This window comes from Phyllostomus discolor, chromosome 4, assembly GCF_004126475.2.
Source record: "Phyllostomus discolor isolate MPI-MPIP mPhyDis1 chromosome 4, mPhyDis1.pri.v3, whole genome shotgun sequence".
Classification (NCBI taxonomy): Eukaryota; Metazoa; Chordata; class Mammalia; order Chiroptera; family Phyllostomidae; genus Phyllostomus; species Phyllostomus discolor.
In genome coordinates, this window is record NC_040906.2 from 11767581 (window position 1) to 11785386 (window position 17806).

The window sequence follows — 17806 nt, forward strand, 5'->3', positions numbered from 1 at the left end:
CTCTGATTGATAGAACAGAAGACCTTCAGAGAGATTTCATGGCATGCCCCAAAGTTATATGGCTAATGAGCAGGATGGAGACACCGAATAAGGGTGACTTGGAGTTCACGATCATTCAGTGTTTAGGACTTTATCTCCTTATCCAGAATATCGAGATGTTTTTACCAGGTTTTTATATAAAAATACTGAAAAACAAGAAGTTGAAAATCTTAACACTGCCACTTTAGAAAAGCTGTGCAAAGGAAGGCCTTCCCACTACTGCACCCTTCCCCGCAATGCCCTGAAGCCCATTACCACTCTTAACAGTTCGGCTTGTGTTGTTTCTGACATTCTCCCTTGTTTGGACAGCCAGCCACGCACGTGCCCACAGCGTGTGGGTCACGCTCTGCTTACTGGTTCACAGCAAGTCTTGACTTGTACTTCACCTAGCATAGCGGATGACATTCCACTTAACATGTCCCTCTTTTCCAGCTCAGGACCTACAGACCTGCCTCATTCTTGGACACGAATGGCGTGGCGTTGTGTTACACAGATGTCCATGATGTGTTCCGCTGTTCCATTGAAGACATTCTGTTGTTCCCAACCAACTGCAGTTACAAACAGTGCTCCAGTGGACTTTGCTGTAGCTCCCCTAAAATAGCCCTGGCTTAGGGACCCCCAAAAACAAGTCCTTGGGCTGTATAACTGCATAAGTGCCCACATCTGCTGTCTGATGGTCACATTCACAGATGCATGGGGGTAGATGTTCCCAGATGTGAGTTTGGTGCCTGGGCAGTGTGTTATCCCAGTAGTTCAGAGTCCTAGACATGTAGGGGACGTCAAGTGACTGACTACCTGTACTGTGGAAACAGGAGCCGCCCGACCTGGAACCCGGGAGCCTCGCTGCCACTCCTGCCGTCCCTGCCGTCTGCAGGGCTGGCCCCTCAGGCCAGTAAAGACATTGCTCACAATCCCGTTTTGCTCACAAAACAGCCTGCCCCGGGCAGGCCCTGGACTGGTGTTTGTACCGGGGTGCAAAGAGGACTGGTGAGCATCAGCCAGACCTGACTTCCTCTTCGACTGTCAAGCTATTTAAGCATCTGGCTGATCCACACACCTTTTCTTCTTTCTTCCCAAGGAGCCTCTTCCTACTTTGTATACCCCAGCTAGGAATCCAGACAAAATATGCAAAACAGTGCTTTTCAGGACACTGGACACCAGCAGTGAAGGTCAGTGATCCCTGAGAGGCACGAAATAAACAAAGGGAGGCCTGTGATTACCAGGCTGGCCTTCCGGGCTGTGGTGCAGGGATGGACCCTCAGGAGGTGAGCCGAGGCTGAGAGGCCACAGCAGCCCAGGCAGCCGGGGTTGGCAGGGAAGGTGAAGGCTGCAGAGACATGCACAGAGCCCCCCGCCCCACCTATTGAGCCCAAAGCCTGGTGCTGATCCGCACTTGCACGTGAGGGCACTGCCTGTTACAGAGACCACCTGTGACCTCGCATGACGAACAGAAGGAGCGCTCCCTGGAGCCCACACGGGCCCAGGCTAGAAACCCGGAGAAAATGGGGGCAGGGAGGGCATGGGGAAAGTCCTCAAAAGGCTTTTGCCTCACTACTGGGAACACCAACTTTAGACTAAATGTTCCTCTGGCCCCACCTAATAAAGCCTAAGAACAAGACCCAGAAGAATCAAACTAGTTCCAGGGAATAAACTGCATCCCAGGACAAACCTTAAGAATATTTATAGTGATACAAAAATATCCAGCACCCAACAGTGTAAAATTCACAGTCCCGATAAAAATTACCGGGCAAGCAAAGAAGCCGGGAAATACAGGCCTCATGAAGAAGGGGAGGAAAACGGGAACCAAAAGCTCGAACGTGGCAGGGCGGACAACACTGTGGGCAAGGACACTGTAACAGTGGTGTTCCAGATGTTGGAGAAGCCAGAGGAGGGACTGGCCAAGTTGGGACGTGGAAGAGGCATGCTTTGAATTCCTGGAGAAGAAAACTACGATGCGAGAGGTGAAAAGGAAAAAGAACAAGCTGATGAAAACAATACTAATACCTAGTTAATAGCAGCATTCATTGATTTCATGAAACAAATTACATTAAACTACATCTTTCTCCTCCACAACAAAAATAGCACTCCAGCCTCGTGTTTTAGCAGCCCCTAACTGAGACGGCTAAACTGACCTGCGTCGGGCGTGCCCCGTGCGGGACTTGCTCTCTCGCAGAGCCACCCATCCCGTTCCCATGAGACCGAGAGGGACTGCAGGCTGGACACCCACTCCTGTGTAGACCCACAGATGCAGGCAGATGGCAAGAAGGCGGCCCCGAGTCGCCCTGCCCCGCCCCCAGCAGTTTGAGGCCAGCTGCGTCCAGAAGCATTCCTGTTCCTCGAACACCTCCGCTGGGGAAGAATCTGGCCTGTGCTCCACCCAAGGGGACCCTGCCGTCAGCGCCATGAGGAACGGGGCCAGCAGATGGGCTGAGCGTGTGCACAAGAGGAGCCTTCCTGCCGGAACTGCTCGCTGCGCCCTTGCTTTCCTACTTTGTTTCTGCATGCCACAGAGACAGGCGTGGAGAAGGAAGACGGATTTTTGGCTTCACGAAGCTCCCTTGTCTCATGTGGCCGCAGTTTTTTAGAATGTAACATTCTGTTCCTGGTTCACATTCAGCTCTCATTCTTCGCACGCACCCGGGGACGAGCCACGTCTGCCCCGCAGGTGTGCCCCACTGTAAGGAAACAATGGACGTGTGGCCGACCCACAGTAATTCATTAAAGAGCTTATGTTTTCAGGGATGGTGAGTTGCCATGTGATTTTAAACAGCACACCCCTTGGTGCACTTAAAATTCAAGTTTAGAAAGTCCAAACAGAGGCAGCTTTTAGGACCACAACTGTTCTCTAAAATGAGATACATCTACATGCTTAATCCACTTGGTCCTGGTCAACCTCTTCCTGGAGACCCAGCGCTTCATTCAGTGTCATTAAAGGGAGACTCGACGGATGTACTTACAGGTCCCCGAAGAGCCAGGCTCATGCGAAATGTTTTTTAAGTGAAATTCCACAGGACCAGTTCAGGGAACCGAGCAGAGAGAGGAGGGAGGAAGGCACCAGGGACACAGACCGAGTCCCCAGATGCTGTCACCTCTGCTTAGAGCCAAAAGAGGACACAGGGATGAAGCTGCATCTGAGAGGGTCAGAGCTGGAGGGAACCGGGCGGGAGAGGGTGCCCACTACTGACTGTTGGGCTCCAATGAGGAAAATGAGAGGAGACTGGAGTCACCTCCCGGTGCCACCTCCTCTGAATGGCCCCACGTGGACACAAGGAAATGGACTAAGTGACTTCTCAGACTTCCTTCCTGTTCTTGTGATCTGCTTCTGCAAAGTCAAAGCCCCCTGCTGAGCCTGCCACCACTGTTATTTCTACCCACAGAGGCCAGCACGGGTTTGGCTGGGATTCTCCCTGTGAGAGCTGGACGGAGGTATTTGGGGAAGGCCTCTGACACACCGGGCCCCCCGTGGAGCGCCACCTTGCACCTGCTCCCCTGCACATACCCCCCTGTGCAAACCTCACTGGCTTGTGCATCCCCTCCCCCACGAGCCTCCCTTGAGCTGCTGCAGCCCCCACGCTGGAATTCACCCTCACTCCTCTCAACTCCCACAGCGTGGTTATTTTCCCCCAACAGCCGTAACACTTTGGATCTTGAATTGTGATTCTCTGAACCTGGCCTTCCGCTCTCCCAGGAAAACTCCACAGGGTGGATGGGGGTCTCATCTGCCTATGCCCGAGGTGTTTATTCAGTAGGAAATACATGCTGTTCAAAGTACAAACAGGACTCTATCCTTGACCTTGCAAATAAGAGTGTCAGCTTTCCATACCATTTCAAATAGTAAGTTCGTGATGCTGGAGGGCAGAGCATAGCGTGGTAAGGATGTGAAATAGGATTGCGTCCATTTGGTTCAGCAAACTGTATACCTTTCATGACCTTAACTAGGAAGACCTATAAAGTTTACCTGTCACCACACAGTGACACTTAATCTATGATTATGGTAAAAGGATGCTCTGTAGTATCAAGGAGTTACAGGGTATTGAAGCATGCAGACACACTCTTACTTCCTGCTAATCACACCTGTGACCTCTGCGACACTCGCCGACATTTGCATGTGACTGAATTATGACAGTGACAGAAAAGGACATAGCCTGCTTTATATTGCTGTCCCCTCTGTCGAACTCACACCCAATAAACCCTGAGAAAAAAAGTCTAGGGGAAAAAAAGCCCAAGGAAGCAGAAACTGACTTTTAAAGCACTTAATAAGGCAAAATCAAACAAAAAAAGATTTTATTTTTAAAAGAATAAATTTACATAACAGTACATAAGCAAGACAGCTGAAAGCTTCCAAAATAGAAACCAGAGCATCTGGCCCTGCGACACCACAAGCCTTGATGGCTCTCGGGAAGTCTCAGCCGCCTCTCCGGGCAGGAGGACCCCATGGCACAGCGCGACCGTCAGGCGTGCTGTGGAGCGTCCGTTCAGGAGTCTCGTCTGCGTCTCTTCTGCGTATTCCGTTACGGGCGCAGGTCTGAGCAACACGGGCACAAAAGGAGCACTCCTTGGAGGGATGGTTACAGAAAGGATGCCCTGGGCCAGAGCAGTGGTGGGCTGGGGGCCGGATGGGGGCAGGGAGGAAACAGGCATCATGTCCCACAGCCCCCACGCCCCTCCCCCGCCCCCCCCCCCCCCCACGGCTCCTGCAGGGGCCAATGATCCGGAGGGCTTTGGTGTCACAGGTTCCAAGGGCAGGGTTGGCTGCAGGCTGGAGGATCTTTGGCCTCTACTGGGTACATCACGGTGAGCTTGCCTTTCGAGTTAATTTCTAAAAATTTTGATGGTAGTTGCATTTTTCAAATTTCTTTATCCTATTGATTTTTCTTAAGTATTGATAATTAAAAAAAAAAAATCATTTTTGAAGTTCTTAGATCAAGAGAGGGGCTTTGGAGCAAGGCCGAGGGTAGACCAGCAGGGGGCAGTCTTTCCCCAGAGAGAAAATCAAAGCATCCTCACAGTAGACCCAGACAAACTCGGAGGGGCCTGTGTGGATGGGAAAGGCTGAGCTGGGGCGAGACTATCAGCATGAGAAGCGGATGGAGAGGGCTGACGAAGCGGGAGCGCAGAGACTGAGCTTGGCCTCATCCACGTACGTACACTCTTTAGCCTCCAGTTGCTGTAAGAAGACACTTGAGAAAGCCGCCAACCGTGACAATCCCTGGCTCGTTCTTTGGTGTGCGATGGCTCAGTCCAAACTCCAAATGCAGCCTTGAGGACCTCAGGATAGCGGACTGACCTTCCTACTGTTGGGAGGCCACCGATGGATCGCCAACACCCACTGCTCGTGACGACAAACGGTACAAGTGGCAAAGGCTAATGCTTTTGTCGGGTGGCTTTGGACAAATCAACTGAAATGATTTTGCATAATTACCCAATGGTTTGGCATCGAGGGATGGAAAGCGCCTCACCCACTGCACTGGGGGCGGGGCAGAGGGAGGGCAGGAGTGCCCGTGGGCTGGGCTCTCCCCAAGCACCGCCCCCGCCCCAATGCGTGGTGCCACAAACACCAGTATGATGGAAAAATAGTCAATTGGTGGCCCATTTTTATCCCTGCCTTCTAACTGAAAAATGTGAGAAGAATTTGAAGGAAGAACAGGATGTCTTACTAAAAATTACTCTCAAGAAACTGGAGCACGAAGTCGAACACAAAAGAAAGACCATTCCAGCCTAGAGGCCAGGGGCGGAGATCAGCGGTGTCCGCTTCCACGCTGGACGCAGAGGTAAGAGCCGCGCTCCCCGGGCAGGCGCGGTTCCCCCAGCGTGTGCTCGGCCGAGACGCGTGAGGGTTATAAATAGCCACGGCGGCGGCTCCAGTACTGGACCACAAAAGGTACTTCGTTAACTACGTATTTACACTAACTTATGAGAAAAATTGTTGCTACGTGTTCCTTATTCTTAGTGACAGGAAAGGTGGCCTGCGAGAGAAGCCCCTGGTGTGGGTCACCTATCTACGTGTCCCGAGGACACACCCTCCGTGCAAAGGCTATTGTGTTTGCTTGGCTTGTTTTCCCAAAAGAGGCTGACATTACTCTTGCATTTATTACCCTGAAAATTGCCAAGAGATGAGAGGGGGGAAGACAGGGGGCCCCTGACTCTATTTGGTAGAGAGAAACACAGATGGACAGAAAGTAACGCAGAAATGGAGGAGCGATGTCAGGACAGGCCACGCCTGAGGCTGAGTCTCTCTGTGTCAGGCTCCAGGGAGAGTTACATTCTCTGTTCCTCTCTGGATCCACTTTCACATGCAGACAACAGTCTGCAAGGAAGCAAGAGAAGCTGGAGATGGGCAGAGGGCTCATCCCAAGTCCCTCTGAAGCAGGAGGGAGCAGGGCACTGAGAGAAGCCCCGGGGGGTACCTGCTGTTGAGGGAGGCTCACCCCCACCTGCCCGGTGTGGCAGGAGCAGCCAGGGGTTCCATGGATCAGAAGAGCGTAGCGATGGTGCCTGGAGTCCCTGCAAGTGCACACACGGGGAAGGGCAGACCCCTGTTTCAATATCCACACCTGCAGAGACTGGGACGCTACAGGCTAATTTGATCATAGTGACAAGAGAGTCACTGTAAGGAATGCAGTTTTCCAGGGTGCTGCCCACCCTTTCTCCTGCACCAAAGTTCCAGTTTGGGAAAGGAGACTCAGCGTTGGGCAAGGCCGTCCCCGGAAGAAAGGCCCGCCCCCCAGCCCCCCAGGTCCTGTCCCCCTCTCCAGAGCCAGGTGCAGCTGTGGCCACTGTTTCCACCAGCCCCTGACTTGGTCTAGTGTCCAAGCTGACACACAGGGAGGGTGGGGACCCTTCAAGAACTTGAGTATGGGTTTCAGCCTGGCTTCCCATGTGACATGACCCTTCCCGACTAATGCTCCTCCGAGACAAGTCAACGCCCCCCACCCTCCCCATACAGTAACAGCATTTATCATGGCTATCAGCAAAACAGACATGTGACTTAAAGAATTTCTTCGAAATAAAATGTGTTGTCAAGATTTGCCCACCCCACAACTTTCCTACTACGTCCTGGCTCTCATCCAGCGGGCTCGCTTCCAGCGGCCCGGGCCTCAGAGCAACCCCAGGAACCTGTGCAGCATGGGCACCACGGTGGTCGCACAGATGCCGACAGACGTGTAGGTGACGAACTTGTAAGGCACTTCGATCTCCAGTCTCCGCCTGGCCTCCTTGTTCCTGGTGACCACCTTGAACCAGGAAAACAGCACCTGCAGCGAGAGCTTTTGCACCAGCTGGCGAACCAGGAGGACCAACATGATTCCCACGGCGAATTTGATCAGACCCAAAACCAGCACGTCGGCGGTGAGTGGGGGGATGTGCTGGATCACGGACCGCGAGTCCAGGGGCTTAGACTCGAGCTGGAAAAAGTGGTTGATCCAGAATCCTATGGTCACCCCCGCCCCGGCGGCCAGGATGGTGGTGGTGTCCGCTCGGGTCGGGCTGTAGTAATCTGACGTGGGGTAATTGTAGCACAAGAAGAAGGGCACCACTATGACGCACACAGGGAAGAGGGGGCTGGCTGAGTCCAGTCGATCAATGAGGGTCCAGGAAGGGTAGGTGAGGACGATGAGGACCGCGGTGATGAGGACGCCACCCAGCACGTCCTGCAGGGAGGAGAGGAGAGAAGAGAGTGTGGTCAGCCAGTGAGAGCTCCCCTGTCTGCAGGTGTAATGTTGTCTCAAATATGGCCGATCTGACATGTAAAAACCAATTTTTACACTGCACCATTTTTAAATACATGTTGGTAAAAATGTAGAGTAGACAAAATTTGAAAGGAGGAATGATACAACCAATAAGCATGCTATGCACGTGATGCGTTTTCTTCCAGTTTTTCTTTGGGAAGAAATTCTATTTTGGTTTCTGTAATGCACAGCTATGATCACATGGCTCCTTCCACCTTCAGTTCTTTTTGATGTAATGTTATATGACAAGTATCGCTGTGATCCCCACACAGGTGGCATCGTCCCTTCCTGGCCAGCAGGGGTTGGGGCGGCAGCGGGCGGGCAAAAGGAGGAGGTTGGTACAGCCACGGCCACACCACCTTGCTTATAGGGCTCCCCTATTCAGGTGGCCTGAGCAGACCTCAGGGTGAGGTGGCACCAGAGTGCCACCATGCCACACTCTTACTGAGTGGCTGCTCCATGCTCGCTTTACCCAGTCTTTCTGTACAGCATCTGAGATTGTGGTTTTCTCTCTTCCTCCCTCCATCCCTTTCTTCCTTAAGTGCCTGCCTAAAGTATCTTTAACTCCTTAATATCATCCATCTTCTTCTTCCTTTAGTGTTCCCATTGCAAAATCTACTAGAAGACAAATCAGTGTAATTAAAGGATGAATACAGGTAAGTCAGAATGGGGAGCTGGCTGCAGTTTTGTTACAAAGTTTCATGTGGGTTGTTTTGAAAGTTTATAGTTGAACAATTTAAAACATTCCTTCCAATGCACTGGAAAATCTGGAAGACACCAGGAAGTGATACATATGCAGTTTAATCTGGAAAACACTGAAAAGTGGAAGAACAAAAATAGATCCTTATTTCCACTACCTGCAGTCAACCCTGCCTATATGTTGGCATGTTGCCGTTTACTCTTTTTTCACATACACATAAAATAGAAGTCTGCCCCAGCTGGTGTGGCTCAGAGGATTGAGTGCTGGCTTGTGAACCGAAAGGTCTCTGGTTTGATTCCCAGTCAGGGCACATGCCTGGGTTGTGGGCCAGGTCTCCAGTTGGTGGAGTGCAAGAGGCAACTGATGAACGTTTCTCTTGCACATTAATGTTTCTCTCCCTCTCTTTCTCCCTTCCCCTCTATCTAGAAATAAATTAAAGCTTTAAAAAATAGAATTCTGAAGACTTGATGTTTCATTTTGTAATAACTTCATTATTTCTCTTGCTTACTTTCTCATAAAATGACCTCTCAAACAATGGGTGAGAATTAGACCTTAGGAAAAAATCGCTGAGGCTGCAGCAAATTTCCGGATCAGTGGGCATCCATTCATCCTTCCGAGGAGCACGCACGAGTGACCGCTGTATGCCAGACACGGTGCTCGTGGATCCAGTGTGAGACAAGTACATAATCAGTTCCCATGCAGAACTTAACAGTCCGGCAGAGAGATGATTCGGTTATTTAAGAGGGAGAAGGCTAGTTTGTGTGGCTGTTGGTGGTCCTTTAGGGTGAGAGACGAGAGAGCGAACAGGCAGGAGACACCTCCTCCAAGGCCCTGAAGTCCAGTCCGCTTCCTGAGGACAACATCCTGTGAGCAGAGCGAAGCCACTGAAGTAGCTCTCCATGGGCACCAGCACAAGGAGATTTTCTCCTCTAAAGGACTGTCCCGACTGCAGTGGGGAGAACAGAGGGAGGAGCAGGAGTGGATGGGGTACCACCTGCCTCCTCAGAGGAAGCCCTGTGGCTCCACTGTGCTCTGTGTGGCACCTGGGACTTCACGTGCTCTCATTTCTGCCATCATCTCTCTCCTCAGTTATCCCCGGGGCAGGCTTTGTCATCTCCACGGTCTCCCTTCCCATGATTCCTTTCCCCATGCCTATGAATATGCACAGGCGTTGACTCATTTTTGGAAAAAGGACAAAATCCTTCCTTTAAGCATCCTGATTACCAAAATTAAACCACACTTTTGGATTACATTTTCTATACCAGTTGCGTCTGCTTCTTCAACTTGAAAAACAAGTGCCGTTTAAATTCCTAGATTTAGATTATGCACCATTTTCAAAGGCCACTTACAGACATTAGTTGGTTGTTTTTTCTCCCAATAGCCTCATATTTTACCTTGAGGATCCACAAGGTTCTGGGAAATTATGGAGTTGAAGCATGTGACCTAGGTAGGCCAATCAATATGTTGTATCTCCTGGTGATAGTATTTGCTGCAGGGGTGGCCATGTGACCTAAGCTGCCCGAATCTGAATGAGCTGTAGGGCTTTGGCTTGGAATTCTTGGAAGGAGATGTTCTTCTGGACACTGTCCTGTGGGTTTACACACTTTTATTTAGCAGGACTTCTCCTTTCTTTCCTTTTCTTGCTTTGCCTTTTCTTTTTTTTTTCTTTTCTCTTTTCTTTTCTTCTTTTTTTTTTTTTTCTTTTTTCTTTCTTTCTTTCCTCTTTTTTCTTTCTTTTCTTTTTTCTCCTTCTCTCCTCCCTCCCTCCCTCTCTCCCTCCCTCCCTTTCTTTTTTCTTTCCTTCCTTCCTTCCTTCCTTCCTTCCTTCCTTCCTTCCTTCCTTCCTTCCCTTTCCTGTCCTTTCCTTTCCTTTCCCTTCCTTCCTTCCTTCCTAAAAGGTTTTACTTATTTATTTTTAGAGAGGGGGCAGGGAGACAGAAAGAGAGGGAGAGAAATATCAATATGTGAGAGAAACACAGATTGGTTGCATGTACCCCAACGAAGGACCGGCCCACAACTCAGGCATGTGCCCCAACTGGGAATCAAAGCAACGACCCTTTGCTTTGTGAGCTGATGGTCAACTCACTGAGCCTCACTGTTCAGGGCTAGCAGACCTTTCACATTCAGCTTCTATTAGTGTTACCCTGCACCATCCCAGCTCTTCCCTGACCACTAACAAGTTAGGCTTTTCTGCTTCCACATCCTACGCGTGGGCATTTCCATGGATTCTGTCTTCAAGCTTTGCGTGTTTTCCCCCATGAAGGGTTTGTGCAGGTCTGTGGCTTCAGCTTCCATTCTGCATCTGTGTGAATCTCCAGTCTATGTCTTCAGGTGTCTCTCTCAAGCCTCGGCCCCATGTTTTTTAACTGAACGCTTCACATTTTCTCCAGATGTCCCCTTAGCCCCCCAAGACAACTTTGTCTAAAATAAAAATCGCTAGCCCTGGCTGGTGTAGCTCAGTGGACTGAGCATGGGCTGCGAACGAAAGTGTTGCAGGTTCAATTCCCAGTCAGGGCACATGCCTGGGTTGCAGGCCACGGTCCCCAGCAACTGCACATTGATGTTTCTCTCTCTCTCTCTCTTTCTCCCTCCCTTCTCTCTCCAAAAATACATTTTTTAAAATCTTAAAAAAATAAGAAAATTAAAAATAAAAATAAAACGAAAATAAAAATCACTGACAACCAAACAGAAAAATGAGTAAAGGAAATGAGCATCCTACAGAAAAGGAACTATGAACGCCCCTTGAACATGGGGAAATGTACTTAAACTTACTAGTAAGAAGTGCAAATTATGCCGAGGAGAAATTAACACTGATGTTCACACCAAAACTGGACATGAATGTTTATAGCAGGTCTGTGGATAACAACCCAAACCTGGAAACAACCGCAGTGTCATCCAGCGGGAGCACGGGTACACTGTGCTATAATCACACAGTGGAATATTCCCCAGCAACAAAAAGCACCCAAGTACTGACGCGCACCACCAGCCTGAAATCTCCAGGAAATCATGCAGAGCAGAAAAAGCCAATCTCTGGGGGCTACGTACTCTATGGTTCCATTTATACGAAACTCTTCAAAAGATACAACCGTAGTGATGGGGACGGGATCATTGGCTGCCAGGGAGTTGACAGGGAGAGGGTGACTGCTTGGGGACAGTGCAAGGGAGTTTTTGGGGCGACGGAACTGAAAGTCCATAGACCTATACACCAAACCAGTCAGTTTTACCATTAATTTAAAAAGAAATTTAAAATTGCATTTCAAACACAAATTAAGAAGCTAACAGGCTCTTTCTTTGACACTGAGTAACACCGTTGAGCATCTGCCGCTGTGTGTACAGCAGTGTGCTGGACACCGAGGCTCCTGGGTTGCACCCCGCATACCCCCTACCCCACACCATGCTGAGAATGTTCCCCTCACCTATCAGCGTTACCAAGAATCCAGAAGTGTGACAACATTCTGTTGAGGAATACAGGAGGTGGGGCGGGGGGGCGGGAAAGGGAATTTGTCTATTACCCAGATGAGTGCAAAACGGCACAACCCTAATGGAGAGGAACTTGGCAGTATTTAAAAAAATGACAGGTTCATTTAACCTCTGACCCCCAATCTCAATCTGGGACTGGACCGCAAAGATACACTTGGCCCACGTCTGAGACGAAGCTTTACAAGTTGTCCGTTGTAGTTTGCGTGTTGTGGCAAGAGACGGGAAACACGGTAAGTTTCACCTGTAGGGACCAGTCAAATCGACCCCAGGTGTGGTCATGCCATCATTTTCATTTAAAAATGGTGGGAGACTAGATAGAGACATTTTTACTTGAATACACAAAACAGGTTCACTTAAGTGGGGGGACAGAGTGGGGAAGTAGACTTTTCTTAGACTACTCTTACATGCCTTTCGAATTTTATATCATGTAAATGGATTGCCTCTTTAAAGTGCTTCAGTGAGATAAAACCCGGCCTCTCCTTCTCTAAACGGGACCGGCCTCTCAATTCCCCTAAAGGACCGGGGGGTCCCAGGTGAGCCTGGCCGTGTCTTCAGCAGGGAACTGGAGGCGTAAGTGTAAGGCAGACATGGCGGGGTGGCCTAACGAAACCACCTGCTGATGACTGAGGGCGTCTCGTGTGTTTTAGAGGAACATACATGTCGAGGGGAGGGAGAAACCAGGCACACCAAGCGGGGGGCGGAGACTCTGTCACTCAGATGGTCTCCGGCAGCCTCACCGGGCTTCATGTCTGAGCCCTAAGGCAAGAGGAGGCAAGAGTCATGTCGCCTCCACCTGGAAAACGCAGAGCTAGGCAACGTGACTTTGAAAGCCCCCGGCAGAGGGCTCTCCGAAGGGAAGAACCTATTCTTCCTTGGACCCCAGGCCACAGTGCTTCCTGGGGGCACTTATGACCCCCACCTGGCAGGGCAAGGGCAGTGCAGCTGTGTCATCCACTACGGCCCTTGAATCAGATTCCTGACCGCTGACCTGCTCTGCCCGGCAGGACAGCCGGAGAGAGGCTGACACCATGCAGATCCGCAGGAAAGGGCGCTGTCGCGGGGCAGAGACTGCCGTACTCAGAGCAACAGCAGCCTCCCCTAGACCAGTGGGTGGCACAGTTGCTGCCAAGGTCAGGGAGCTGCTGGGCCTGGAGGGCAGTGGGCAAGACACAGGTGACCAAGGTCACAGGCTGGGTGAGAGTGGGGGAACCAGCAAAGCCACCCTGACACTAGGGCGTCGGACAGAGTGGCACTAGCTCTGGGGATGTCATGGGGGTTCATGCCAGACTCCTCTGGAAAACTCCAGAAACATGTTGTGGGGACGTTTCTGTGGGGGTAGGGGTAGAAGAGTTTTGTAGAGAGGTTCTGCAGGTGCCGAGGGGCATTCTGATGTACAGGTTTCCGTTGGTGGCACCCCAGGCTCCCTGGTCACGGAAGCGCAGAGTCCTGATGGCGAGATGGGACTGCTCCTTCCTCTGGGCTGCCATACCCGCCAGCCCCTGTGCAGCTCAGGCTCCTCCTCATTCATCCACAAGCTCCTGCTCCTGCCCTCGGAGTCCAGACCTTCATTGCGCCTCCTGCAGGCCATTCTCTGGCCCCAGAATCCACTGCCTGCCTTCCGGACGGCTGTATCAATGACAAATGCCCCCGACGTTAGGGTGCACTGGTATCGCCTCGGGAGATCTGAGGAGGTAGCTTCTGGAGGGAGGGCCCTCTGGTTCCCATCTGAAGTGTGGCCCAGGAGTCTGCATTTTCACACTCTGAGGCACGCAGATGTAGCACGTCTCAACAGAAAACAAACGCTGAGAACTATTAGGCTGTCAATCAAAAGTCGGAGCCCTGCATGCTAGGGGTTTCATGCAGCTATCATTCCAGGGTTTTCTCTCACCACTTTCTGGTCCAGTCAATGGGCCTGCTTGCTTTTCCTAAACATGCCTCACAGAACTTTATCCTCATGCCTTTGTCCTTTTATGGACAGCACACTTTGACCAGCTCCATCAAAATCTTGTCCATTCACTTAAGGCTCAGCTCAAAAGCTACTTCGTTTTCCAAATGTCTCCATGTGCCACCACACATGGCAATGACCTCTCCCTGGGCTGACCGTGAAGGCTTTCCCTTCTATTGCCTTTGCTGCAGGCCCTATGTTTGCATGCTTTTCCCCGGAGCAGATTACAGACCTCCGGTCAGTGAGGATGCGTTCTCCTGCATGTCCGCTCCATTCCTCCAAGCTCCCAGCACGGCGCCCGACACACAGCAGACACCCAGTCATAGTGACGGGGGAATGTAATGCCTTTCTCTTATTCTGGCTGTCCACAGTGTTTAACATGCATTGTTTTGGTACACAGAGGGAAAGGAGTCTTCCTTCCCTGTCTCTCTTCGTACTTGCAGTTATCACATTCCCAGACATCTGGTTGGAATATTCTTGCTCAGCCAAGTCTGTTCACCTTCAATGCTGCAGGGAACCGGGCTATTTCGGTCCACAGCCACAGACCCAGCATATGAGACAAAAGTAATTTTAGTCAACATGGCTGCTGCTGTAGTTTTTTTCTTCTAGCCACACACTTGGGTTTTTATCCATAAAAGGTGATAAAAAGACATTTAGGTATTTTTGCAAGGAAAATACTTGAACCATTGCTCATGAGATTTCTAATTTGGGGCTCTAAGTTTTTAACAAAAAGCTACTCTAAACAGCTTCTAAAAAGAAGAACTTGTAGTGCTTGAAAATTCTCCAGCAACATTTTACATTAAGTTTTTCAAGCTACTGGATTCTATAAAAGCTCACAAATCTCCATCTTGGAGTTGGACCTGCTATTTTGTTTTTGGCAAATTTGAAACCAGGCGGTGATTTCTTTGGAACTGAGCACATGGTCAGGCATTTGTCACAGGACATCAGAAATAAGATAAATATACATGCTGCTTTCTTTTCTAATGGTGTAACAGGAACATTTTCCACTTGAAAAGATATATTTCTACAACCTTGAGTTTTTAGGGTTTTTTGGTTTTGCTTTTTGTTTGCTTTTTTAATTTCCAAGTAACCAACCATAGTGAGATGCATCAAACAGAATATAAGCTTGACCTAGAGGATGACCTTAACTACGTAGCATATACTTGCATGCATGGGTAAGATATCAAAAGGAAATAAACTAAAACGTTGAGTGTTTTTTTTTCTGTTTGGACATTACAGGTGATGATTATCTTGTCCATGCTTTGCAGTATTCTTCAAATTTTCTACAGTCAGTGCCTACTAGTTCTATTGTAATAAAATGTAATCAAGGAGAAGAAATTAGGATGTTAAGATCAGAATGTTTCAAAATAGAAAACTAAAAATAACTAATGCTTATAAATTTTTACATCATGCCAAAAAATGAAATGCCCCCAAGAACCTATGCAATAAGCAACATATCATTCCCCCACGGTGTAAGTGACAGTCAAACCGAAAGCACATGAGACACGTTGCCAGCCCAGCCCTAAAGACCATCTTGTTTGAATGTAATCAATCTTTAATTCAATTTACCATCCAAGGTTTGAAGAAAGACTTCTAAATTGTTTGCAGAAATCATCGCATGGAACTAACATTATCTGGAGATAAAATGCAGAAAGATCTAAATCCCTTTGATTTTCGTACCTATTTTCGCTTCAGTTATAAAACTTAGTATCCAGATAAAAGTTTAAGCTTTATTATGTCTCATAACAGAAAAGAGTAACATAGACAAAAGGTGTTCAGAAAAGAATGCTGACAGAGCCCTCCCAAACATCAGGGTAGATTTTCGTGGGTGCTTACACAGAAAAAAGTGTTCTTACTCTTAGCCAAACAGAAGCGCTCCTTTTGGTAAACATCTCTAGATATTTCAAGGGCAGTCCCTAACCCAGAGTCCCCCCAGCATCAGTGATTTCCGACCCTGCATCACATTCCCATACGCGGGTTACAGCGACACATTTCCATTCTCTCTCCAAACATCTTCAGGGAAGAATGCTTTTGAGCAGACCAACACAACACAAGATTAGCTAAGTAGAAAGAAGCGCCCCCGAATAAACCCATTCATTCAATTGTCAGGAAAGAATGCATTCAGATCTTGGAAACTATTTATGCTGCAAACTCTATGATTCTGGCATCTTCCCCTCTGCTAGGTCCCCTGCTGAGAATGTGAAGAGCCCTCATTGGCCCTGGGCTGCCCTTGCCACTGAGCTGAAGCCGGAGCAGAGGAAAAGCCAGACCCACTTCTTTGTCGATGCAGCGAAGGCTCTGACTGTGAGCAGAGCCCAACATTGAAACAGATTCAAACATCATCAACAAAAACCAACCCCGCCCTCCAAAACCACTACAATTATTCTAGAAGATAATTTGAATTTATGGACCAATGTTTCCTAGTTAACACACTCAGAATACATGCTCTTCTCCAGGCTAGCCCACAAATTAATTGAATTTCTGAGAATAATGCAGAGGAGATTCAATAGAAGCCAAATGGCAAGAGGACTGCATTGTTCATAAATATGAATGTAAATGATTGCGGAGAGAAACCTACAAGCCATGTAATTAGCATATGTATAGGGCAGGAAGAGTGAATGCCTGCGTTCATAAACATGAACTTCCTACTGAAACACCAGTATCCACGGGCATCTGACGGAAGCAGGAAGCAGATTTTCCTGGCCACGTGGTGTGAGCATAAGCAGCCCAACACCCTGACACTCACAGCTATGAATGGGCGTGGTGTACCTGAGGCCTCCCTTTCTGAGTCATGCCTGCCCTCCAAGCATCTCTGAGATCTGAGCACAAATCTACAGCTAAGGGTCCCGAGGTGTCAGTCTATGGTGATTCAGAGGAGGCTCTGGGAAGGGCTTTCTGAAAACTTGCTGAAACTCAGCAGTAGCTTTGTGGGTTGGAATGCCGGCTTTCACCTGCTGCAACCTGAGGGAAAAAAAAAAAGGCCGGCTTGGAAACTAAGTTCATTGAAACCTTCCTGAGAAATCATGGTGACATTTGAACAAAAGTAGGGTTTCTATAAGAGGGTTAAGAAAAAGTATATAAAACTCGGATGTAAGACAAAAAAATATTTCAAGGTCACACGGGGGCAAAGGCTACCCACGAACTACAGAATGAAAAGCACTTTAAGTCACTGTTTACTACTCATTGAAGGTCTCGGACTTAGTGAAGTGACAGTTAACAGAATTTTGCTTGGCAGGGATGCAAATAATTCCTGTCCAGTGGAAGCGACCCCAGAGGTTACACGTGGTAGGACGGTGACCAGTTTTGTATATAACCCAGCAATTTTGATGTATGATTTCTTCACTACATTGTCTGTAAATATTTAGTTCTTCTTTACATCTGATTGGTTCCTTCACTGATTAAGGAGTTGAATAAAACCTTTGACATCGATTCATTTTGTACTTGGGCAGGAGTTATGATTCTACCATTTAAAGGTTAGGTTCTGAAAAACAGATTAGGCTCTAGCAAGTAGGTAATTATTTCAATGTGTAGTCATATGGCTAATTATCGTCAGTGATGAAATATGAATATTTCATATAACAATAATTAGTTTTTATTTTGTTTTCTTTTGTATATTCTACGGGCACTGGCGTGCTAAAAAAGTAAACAAGGCAGGTGTTATGTTTCTTAATGTGATGACATGTCCCATGCTTTATATATTAAATAGGTATTTAGTTACACTGTACATCTCTAAGCTGTATTCCATATACAGCATGGTTTAGGAAATAATCACTTGCTTGTCTTGGCTTCACAGGATCTAACAAGTCCAAACAGTAGAGCTTCATGAAAGAGACAAAGTTCCCTGCCCACAATTCACATCAGTGTGAACAGCTGTAGCTCCAACAGCCCTAGCAGGTCCGGGGGATTGTGACATTA

At 48.7% G+C, this 17806-nt stretch overlaps 1 protein-coding gene across 2 annotated transcripts in view; it reads right to left on the reverse strand.

Annotated features, from left to right (window-relative positions):
• Positions 1-4935: 4935 nt before the first annotated feature.
• The window catches only part of SGPP2 (sphingosine-1-phosphate phosphatase 2), a 103751-nt gene continuing 90880 nt past the window's right edge, over positions 4936-17806 (reverse strand). For both annotated transcript variants that reach the window (XM_028510635.2, XM_028510636.2), the window contains exon 5: positions 4936-7688. In XM_028510635.2, the coding sequence (XP_028366436.1) occupies positions 7137-7688 (552 nt within the window). In that variant the 3' untranslated portion in view covers positions 4936-7136. The remainder of the gene's footprint in view (positions 7689-17806) is intronic.